At 45.9% G+C, this 10,532-nt stretch overlaps 1 protein-coding gene across 3 annotated transcripts in view; it reads right to left on the bottom strand.

The window, feature by feature from the left end:
- Positions 1-601: 601 nt before the first annotated feature.
- hgs (hepatocyte growth factor-regulated tyrosine kinase substrate) overlaps positions 602-10,532 on the bottom strand; it is a 43,082-nt gene continuing 33,151 nt past the window's right edge. For all 3 annotated transcript variants that reach the window (XM_068058435.1, XM_068058436.1, XM_068058437.1), the window contains 5 exons: positions 9,923-10,100; positions 8,477-8,610; positions 5,569-5,682; positions 5,016-5,111; positions 602-3,531 (listed from right to left, as the gene is read on the bottom strand). In XM_068058435.1, the coding sequence (XP_067914536.1) occupies positions 3,433-3,531; positions 5,016-5,111; positions 5,569-5,682; positions 8,477-8,610; positions 9,923-10,100 (621 nt within the window). In that variant the 3' untranslated portion in view covers positions 602-3,432. The remainder of the gene's footprint in view (positions 3,532-5,015; positions 5,112-5,568; positions 5,683-8,476; positions 8,611-9,922; positions 10,101-10,532) is intronic.

Here is a 10,532-nt window from a genome sequence, read left to right as displayed (position 1 = left end):
TTTGTTTAGCTTGGGCTGGATCTCAAAGTTTTACATCAGGGATATATTAGAAAAGCTAGTTATTTTTCTGTAAACTTTGCTTTAATCATCAAGTTATTAAAAAAAAAAACTTTCCTCATATTAATGCAGCCTCATTTTAAAATATTCAGACAAAGAGAGCTTTTCAGTCCATGTCATCTTATCCTTCAAATGTCAACACTATCATCTCCCCAGCATCCATCTGTTTGGAGTCCAGCGCCTTGACCCATCCCAGCAACCCACTGCACCTGGTATTCTTGTTAGCTGCCTTATACACCTGCATAAGGCTCTTGGAATTGGAAGATGATCAGACAAAATCATAGAACATCACAGCACAAGAGGCGGCCATTCGACCCACCATGCCTGTGCCAGCTCTTTGAAAGAATTATCCAGTTAGTCTCACTCCCCTGCTCTTTCCCCACAGCCATGCAAAATTTTCCCCTTCACGTATTTATCCAATTCCCTTTTGAAAGTTATTACTGAATCAGCTTCCCTTTCAGGCAGTACATTCCAGATCATAACTAGTGTTAAAAAAAAATTCCTCAATTAAAACACACACTGATTCCATGGGAGTAAAACAATATGAAGGGAAAAAAAGTTTATTAAATATATGGTTTTAAAATTAGCTGAAAAGGTGAGGAAAGCTGAACAATGATGTATCGAGGAAAAACACAAGATAGAGACACATTCATTTAGAGTATAACAGAACATGCACGTCCAGTGTCTTACTGACACCAGGATAAAGATAGGATAAACCTGTACCCCATTTACCCAAACCACAGCAATGCAAGTTATCCTGTAGAGTATTATACTGCAAATGAATAGACAATTTTCATTTTAAACACGCACACCCTACTTATGAAGATGTGAGTTCTTTTAAATTAAACATTTGTTTATGTTCCAAAGAACATGAATATACACCAGAGAATGACTACACAATATACAATCTGTTATATGGAGGACAGTTACCAATTAAGTTTCATTCTATCAGGCCTGGTTATGAGGCAGCAACAGTTCATGGAGGTCAATAACTTCCACTGCAACTCCAATGGTGAGAGTAGTATATGGCAGAGGTCGGCAAGCAGTTAATCTACACAGCCAAATACAATGTCCGCCTGTTACTTAGCTCAGAGAAATGGGTTTCTAATTAAAGTTGGCAACTCTGTATAGTTCAGCCTGAATCTGTAGCCTCTCAGACAGACACACACACACACACACACACACACACTGCAGCTTAACGGACGAACAGTCACAAACAATTTTTGAATGAACTTGTACCAATTGTCATGGTCGCTCCGTCTTCATCAACCCTCCTGAGGTTTTAAAAACATTTCTCTGTTGTTGCATTCAGCTCTTTGTTTTAAGAAGCAAAGGAAAAAGGGGAACCGACAATCGAGAAGCAGGCAGTTTAATGAGCAGAGCCTCTAGGTGGTCCATTTTTGGACTCTTGTATTGTCTCCAACGTCCTGCCTTTCAAAAAAAAATCAAGCGTTTGGACACAGGCAGTGCTACCTCTTGTGGTTTTACTGGCTGACTCGAATGAATTTTAGCAAGCAGCCCAGTAGCAAAATGTTTGAGACATATAAACCTCACTAATTTAGACAAAAGTTTGACTTGTTTCACCAGGACAACAGCTAACAGCTTACAGATGGGAGCACTCCAAATACGGGGTTAAAAAATAACGGGGGCTGACACTGGGACTAGTCCCGATATGGCCACCGGTGGTTTTCCCAGCTGATTTACGGAGCAAGACTGGTGAATAGCTGCTGTGTCCGCCAGTCTGTATATTTGGACACGCATGAAATGAATCTGTATCCTTGAATTGATCAGAGGTGGCACCTACCCAGCTAGTGAGGCTTATGTTCCTTAGTTCTGTAAAATGCAAGTATCTTGCTCTGCCCAGGCACTGTTACAGGCTTGCCGATCAAGCAGATAATTCTTCAGTTATCTGGCACTTTCCTCTATGCTTAGTTTGGCACCAGACTCATACACACCATTGCAGTACAACCCAGATAGAGGAAGCTAGGAAAGTTGACTGTGTGCATGGTGCAGCACCCCTGCAAATAGGGGAGTGGGGGTGGGGTGGGAGAGGGAAGAGGAAAGAAGTATAAGATATGTTTTTCTATCCGGCAATTAGGTTATCACATAGACGCCACTTGACGACAGCTGCGATTCCCCCCCCCCCACTGTGTTGCAGGTAAGCCAGCTGCTGAAACTCTGGGGCGAGAATTTTAACCTCACCCAACTGTCGTGGAAACTGACAAGATTGGGTGCAAAGCTGGTTACACCCCGTCCAATTTTACTCTCCACTGAAGCAAACAATGGGGAGGGAAAAAAAGACTCCCAATTATATGGCGCCTTTCGTGGCCTCAGGACATCTCGAAGCACTTTAAAACCAATTAATTACCTTTGAAGTATAGTCACAGCTGTATTGTAAGAAACATGGCAGCCAATTTGCACACAGCAAGCTCCCCACAAAGAGCAGTGAGATAAATGATCAGATAATTTTTTAATTATATTGATTGAGGGATATTATTGGCCAGGGCTTCGGAGATAACTCCCCTACTGTTCTTCAAAATACTGCCAGGGGATCTTTTACATCCAGCTGAGAAGGCAGACAGGGCCTTGGTTTAACATTTCCTCTGAAAGACCATCCCTGGGTTTACATGCTGAGAGGCCACCTACACAAGGTACCAGAGGGTGCTGGGACCGCAGAAATATACCTCAGTGCCTGAAGGAGAGAAGGGAAGAAAATACTGTGGGCTGGGGTGGAATTGCCAGTCACAACAAAAATGCCTACCATATAAGTAATTAACAAACGGTTACAAAAAGCAGCTTAAGTAAATGGGGATTAAGAGCACAACCTACCTCCAATGACCACATTACATGACTCAGTGAAAAGGCATCTAACAGCACATGTGGTCCAATGGTATGGATTAAAACAATGTGAGTGTGGCAGCCACTTCTGTTTGCAAAATGAGTGTGGAGGCGGGGAGGGAGAAAAGTGAAAATACTCTAAAAAGGAAATCCCAACTAAGTACCCGTCTGTACTCTCACAAAACTCCCTGCAGTTCAAAACTGTCCCCAGTAGTTACATTGCATCAACTGCGCGCCAGCTGAAATTTAGTGTCTTGAATGATTATCAGAATGGGCCGTTTCTTCACTCTCTCAAACACGACAGTTCACACCAAGATGATGCACAGTGCAATTGGAGATCATCAGTCGGCAGTCAAACCCACATGAGCCTTTCAAAAGGATCAGGAAGTTTATGAAAGCTGGTATGTATCTGAAATGTTAATCCAACAAGTGGTACCATACAGACCCAATTTCTTTCCTCGGTCCCCTCCAATAATTTACTGTCAACGTGACTCCCCAGCGTGAGGGTGACCCCCACCCCCTCCCCCCTAAGAGAGGTTAGTCAAACGAGATGAGCTGTGCCTCGGAGCCTGGCTGCTGCTGCTGGATCTGCTGTTGTGGCTGCTGCTGCTGGGGTGGTGCTCCAGGGGGCGCCATCTGCAAAATGAAGGAAAGGAAAGAGTTAAGATGCAGCCATGCTGCTTGCCACCCACTCCTCATTTTGTGTTTCTTTTATCAAGCTAAGACACCGTGCGCCATGGCTATCACAACAGGAGATTTGGGATACCACAGAGAAACAGTTTCTATGAGCTGAATGGTTCTTTCATGTCCTTTTTCCGAATTCTCTCAGTGCAGATGTGACTTTAAGACTCAACACCAGTTTCTAATGAAGCTGCCAGGTGATGCATCAGTGGGGAGCACTCTGGCCCAAGTCAGAAGGTTACGGGTTCACGTCCACCCCAGAGTTAAGAATATAATCAAGGCTGACACTCCAGTGCAGCACTTCCTGAGCACTGCCAGAGCTGCCATCATTCAGATGAGAAGTTAAACCGTGGCCCCGTCTATTCTCTCAGGTGGATATAGAAGATCTCAAGGCACTATTCGAGGACCAGCAGGGGAGTTATCCCTGGCAACCTGGCCAATACTTATCCCTCAACCAGCATTACTAAAACAGATTACTGAATCATTATCACATTATTGTGTGTGGGAGCTTGCTGTGCACAAACTGGCTGCCTCTTTGCCTACATTGCAATACTGACTACACTTCAAAAGTACTTAATTCACTGTAAAGCGCTTTGAGAGGCCCAGAGGGCATGAAAGGCACTATTCAAATATAAATCGTCTTTTTCCTGAGATAGGACACCCCCCTCCTCTGCCAGGCATGTGCAGCCAGTATTCCAGTTTAAAGCTGTAGCCCCAAGATTTATAAACCTGAAGTCCCAGCAATGGGAGGAGAGACAGTTACACAGCTAACAACTAACAATGCAACCCACACTCTTTTACCCCAGTTTTTGAAACTTTGTGCTCAAGGAAAGGGCTGATCTCGTTAGGGAATGGAACTCTCATCATTCAACCATAATTGTCAGCATCAAGGACACCCAGGGCATGCATAACACAGGCTCAGATTAAAATTCGATCAGTTTTCCCCAATTACAGGAAAGAACCTCTTACTGTATGAGCGAGACAGTCTCTATTTCCACACATGGCGCATTCTATGGTGTCTGAGAAAGACTGCCAATTAGTGTACAATACAACGTCAACATTAGAGAATAAAAGCAAAATACTGCGGATGCTGGAAATCTGAAACAAAAACAAGAAATGCTGGATTCACTCAGCAGGTCTGGCACTCAGCAGGTGCCACAGATGCTGCCAGACCTGCTGAGTGAATCCAGCATTTCTTGTTTTTGTCAACATTAGAGAGTTGACCAGGTTAATTGGGTTCCTTAGTGTGGCGGTTATGTTCGTAGTCTGGCAATCCAGAGAATGTGAGTTCAGATTGCAGCATATTTACAAAACACTGGATTCCAATCCCCACTCCCATCTCCCCTCCCAGGTACAAATGTACCTTTTTAAAAACCGTGGTTCTCAAGCTGGCACTGTTCAAGCCTGTATCTCTACACAAATACAGGTTCTCCTCCTACCTGCTGATACATAGGCTGCTGTGCTGGAAGGTAAGACTGCTGTGGAGGTAAGTTGCTCATGGCGGGATCCTGGGCTGGGAGGGCAGACATCATATTCTGTGGGAAAGCAACAGAACGAGTTGTTTTCTGTACAGAACAAAGTTTGGAAACCAAAGCACAAGAGAACAGACTTGAGTACAACATCCAGCTACACATTCGCTGTAAATACAGGGCACTGTGTATTACGGGGTGGAAGACAGGGCTTCCCAAACAGCCACATTTCTGGTTCAGTTTCAGAATGTGCAAATGCAATGTCAGAGTTATAAAGAAAAATTAAAATCTACACAACAGAAGTGAATACTTCTTTCAAATAAAAAGTTGACAGATATTTTCTAATACTCAGATTTCAGGGAACTCATTTTTATGTGTTTACAGATGGGGAGGTGTTGAATTTCTGAAGGATTATGACCAGATTTACTGGGGATATCTCTGGGTCTCAGTCATTTGGTAATCACAAGCTTTTCAGTATTAACTTAACAATATGATGAACAAGAACACCTGCAGCAGTGCCTACCTGCATGTTATATGGCTGGTAACCCATTGGGACAGACTGGGATCCCATGTATCCCAATCCACCTGATTGAGGAGGCTGGGGAAGTGCTCCACTTTGTGCCTGAGAAACCACATTCTGCAACAGAAGATTCAGACTTCAATCAGCTGACAGAGAGCCAGAGCAGGCACCTGACACACACAAACACACACGGACAGAGAGCCAGAGCAGGCACCTGACACACACAAACACACACCGACAGAGAGCCAGAGCAGGCACCTGACACACACAAACACACACGGACAGAGAGCCAGAGCAGGCACCTGACACACACAAACACACACCGACAGAGAGCCAGAGCAGGCACCTGACACACACAAACACACACCGACAGAGAGCCAGAGCAGGCACCTGACATACACAAACACACACGGACAGAGAGCCAGAGCAGGCACCTGACACACAAACATACACGGACAGAGAGCCAGAGCAGGCACCTGACACACAAACATACACGGACAGAGAGCCAGAGCAGGCACCTGACACACAGACAGAGAGCCAGAGCAGGCACCTGACACACACAAACACACACCGACAGAGAGCCAGAGCAGGCACCTGACATATACAAACACACACCGACAGAGAGCCAGAGAAGGCACCTGACACACACAAACATACACGGACAGAGAGCCAGAGCAGGCACCTGACACACAAACATACACGGACAGAGAGCCAGAGCAGGCACCTGACACACAAACATACACGGACAGAGAGCCAGAGCAGGCACCTGACACACAGACAGAGAGCCAGAGCAGGCACCTGACACACACAAACACACACCGACAGAGAGCCAGAGCAGGCACCTGACACACAAACATACACGGACAGAGAGCCAGAGCAGGCACCTGACACACAAACATACACGGACAGAGAGCCAGAGCAGGCACCTGACACACACAAACACACACCGACAGAGAGCCAGAGCAGGCACCTGACATACACAAACACACACGGACAGAGAGCCAGAGCAGGCACCTGACACACAAACATACACGGACAGAGAGCCAGAGCAGGCACCTGACACACAAACATACACGGACAGAGAGCCAGAGCAGGCACCTGACACACAGACAGAGAGCCAGAGCAGGCACCTGACACACACAAACACACACCGACAGAGAGCTAGAGCAGGCACCTGACATATACAAACACACACCGACAGAGAGCCAGAGCAGGCACCTGACACACAAACATACACGGACAGAGAGCCAGAGCAGGCACCTGATACACACACGGACAGAGAGCCAGAGCAGGCACCTGACACACAAACATACACGGACAGAGAGCCAGAGCAGGCACCTGACACACAAACATACACGGACAGAGAGCCAGAGCAGGCACCTGACACACAAACATACACGGACAGAGAGCCAGAGCAGGCACCTGACACACACAAACACACACGGACAGAGAGCCAGAGCAGGCACCTGACACACACAAACACACACGGACAGAGAGCCAGAGCAGGCACCTGACACACACAAACACACACGGACAGAGAGCCAGAGCAGGCACCTGACACACACAAACACACACGGACAGAGAGCCAGAGCAGGCACCTGACACACACAAACACACACGGACAGAGAGCCAGAGCAGGCACCTGACACACACAAACACACACGGACAGAGAGCCAGAGCAGGCACCTGACACACACAAACACACACGGACAGAGAGCCAGAGCAGGCACCTGACACACACAAACACACACGGACAGAGAGCCAGAGCAGGCACCTGACACACACAAACACACACGGACAGAGAGCCAGAGCAGGCACCTGACACACACAAACACACACGGACAGAGAGCCAGAGCAGGCACCTGACACACACAAACACACATGGACAGACAGCCAGAGCAGGCACCTGATACACTGACAGGGCACCTGACACAGACAGAGCCAGAGCAGACACCAGACACACAGAGGGCATCTGACACACACACACAAAGAGCCAGAGCGGGCACCAGAGACAGACACACAACCAGAATAACAAAATCAATAAAACACAAATAATGTGCTTTCTACTCCCCTGCTCTCCAGACAAAAGGCACTGAGCCTTTGTTAAGGTACAGTCACTAGTGCTGGTAGCACACAGTATCTCATCCAAGTGACCACAATTCACATGGGAGCCTGAGTGAATATTTGGTTATTTGACTGCTAGTGGGAGGGGCAACCAAGAAAGTTGAATCCTATCCTCCTTTACCTGGTTTCCTGCAGGGGTCACTGGATAAAGCTCAGGAGAATGATTTGCCCTCCCTAATCCAGATTGCTGAGCCATATAGATCAGGAAGGCCCAGATCGAATCATCCTTCCATGGGGAGTTAACAACACCACCAAACTAGTCCAAACTTTCAATGAATCATATTACAAATTATCTAAACACCCTTAACCCTTCCAAATGCCTTGAAACACTGGGTGTAGTTTAAATATTTTATAGAGGAGTGCAGGAAGTGTTACCAGGGAATTTCACTGAAAGGCAGTATAAGGAAGCTCCAGGAATAAATACCCGAGTGAGAGAAAGCATGCAAGAACAAGGAGTATAGTGAGAGAAAACAAGAGAAAAATACAGAGAGCAAGAGCTCATACACACCCATATGAAAGAGACAGAGAAAAAAAAAGTGAGTGACACAGAGAGGGTGAAAATGAGAGACAGCTTGTTAAGTATATGAGGAAGGGGCAGATCTTTGGGTGGGGTGAGGGAAAACTAGGTATTTAGCCCAGAACACTGGGATGAAAGCTGCTGAATGAAATGGAGTCAAAAATTGCTACTTCAATCCAACACAAAAAGCACTCAACATTTTGTAACACCAAAAAGAGTTAATTAAGAGAAAGTGGGATCCACATGAGAGAAACCTGGCGTGTGCCTTGCCTGGTAGTTCTGTGTAGGGGTTGGTTGGTAGTTTGAGTATCCGGTGTTTGTTGTGGGCACTCCCTGGCCTTGCTGGGCAGTCTGACTGGTCGGAGCTGCAGGCTGGTAGATGTAAGGATTCACCATGTTGGGATCTAAGGTACACAAGGATTGTATGAACACACACAAGATATAGCATCACAGTAACAGAATCAGCATCCATGCATGCTATCCCACAGAATAACGAACATGTTGGAATGTGGAGACACTGAATGTGGAGTAACCGGATTGACTGACCTGTTCTCAATACACTGATTCTGGGTGTTACAGTTATTTAACCACAGCATACAACCTACACTGGCTCCCAATCTGGCAAATCCTCCATTTTAAAATTCACACCGTTGTTTTCAAATCCCACCATGGCCTCGCCCCTCCCTATCTCTGCAATCTTCTAAAACCCCACAACCCTCCGAGATCTCTGTACTCCTCCAAACCTGGCCTCCGGTGCAACCCCAACTTCCTTCAGCTGCCTCAGCCCTAAGCTCTGCAATTCCTCAGTAAACCTACCCACCTTACCACCACTTTCTTCTCCTTCAAGATGCTCCATAAAACCTACATCTTTAACTCAGCTTTTGGCCACCTGCCCCAATATCTCCTTATGCGACACAGCGTCAAATTTAGTTTCATAACACTCCTGTGAAGTGCCTTGGGACGTTTCACCATGTTAAAGGTGGTATATAAATGCAAGTTGTTGTTGTACAATAGTTCAGTGGTTAAGGTACTAGGTTAGTAATCCAGTGATTGCATTCAAATCCCACCATGGCAAATTGTGAAATTCAATTTAATAAATGTGGTGATTTGAGAGATGGCACCAGGACAGAAAAACAGCTATCTGACCCAGTCTGTAGCCAGACTCCAGTTCCTTCCATCACTCTGAAGTAGCCTAACAAATCATTCAGTTGTACAAACAAATGCTGCTGTACTTTAAGGCCCTTCTCAGGGCAACTAAGGATGGGCAATAACTGTGGGCTTGCCAAGCACGCAAATGGCCAAGCACAAATGAAAATAAAGTGATCATCTCTTTTGCAGAATACACCTCTTTTTAAATTAATACACAAGTGTTCAAGATCAGAGACAATAGCAGCCACTGTCTGGGCAGAGATCACAGATTTTGTTTCCCAATGTCGGTTTGTTGATGCCATATTCTGGAGCACCAACAGTGACAAATATTTCACAGTGGCAGCACCACCATCAGATTGAGAGAGATCGCAGCATCTCTGGTACCAAACCATGTTTATCTGTGATCTGATCTCTCCTGACCCAAAGAATTGCTGATCAGTTAGTTCAAGAGTGAAGAGAGCTACATGCAGCAGAAATGTTGCACATAAACAAACATCCAGCATTTAAGCAGCGTTTGATGCGAGCCAGGAGTGTAACGAGTGCTTTGGCTACCCAGCTGCACCTCACCTGCTCCAGAGACCGACATGGAGGAATATGGTCCAGTGCCTGGTTGTCCCGTCTGGTTCATGTACACAGAGTGCATAGGAGATCCTTCCACTGAGCCTGCAGGGCTGAAAGTGCCAGGGAAGCTGGTTGGACCTGCAGGCTGATACATAACACCACTAGCAGGGGGCATGGACTGCAGCTAAACAGAAGGAGGAATTCAGATTAAACAGGAATGCCAAGATTAATTACTTAAACGGCAGATGCAGTGATTCACTGTGGTAAGTACCACACAATGAATCAAATGGGACACAAAATGAGTCAGCATAACAATCATGCGGAGGTTTCAGACATGCCCTTTGACAGCACGTATTAAACTATTGCTCATTTTCGCTGCATAGCTCTACATGGAGTACCAGCGCTATGGAAAATCCTAATATCCCACTCAGTATGACAAAAGCAGCACACAATTGAAGACAAAAAGACAAAAAAACACAAATTTTTTCCTTCTGAAAATGAATTAAGCAGCAATGAAAAACCCACACAACTGAGATCAACATTAACACCAAGAGAGAGAGACATGAGGGAGTTACAAAGTCAGGTGTTGAATCATAACAGTGAATTTGGAAGAGTT

Source organism: Heterodontus francisci, chromosome 26 (genome assembly GCF_036365525.1).
Source record: "Heterodontus francisci isolate sHetFra1 chromosome 26, sHetFra1.hap1, whole genome shotgun sequence".
In the NCBI taxonomy this organism is placed as follows: Eukaryota; Metazoa; Chordata; class Chondrichthyes; order Heterodontiformes; family Heterodontidae; genus Heterodontus; species Heterodontus francisci.
Note: the sequence above shows the minus strand (reverse complement) of the source record. Positions and strands in the feature narration are given on the sequence as shown.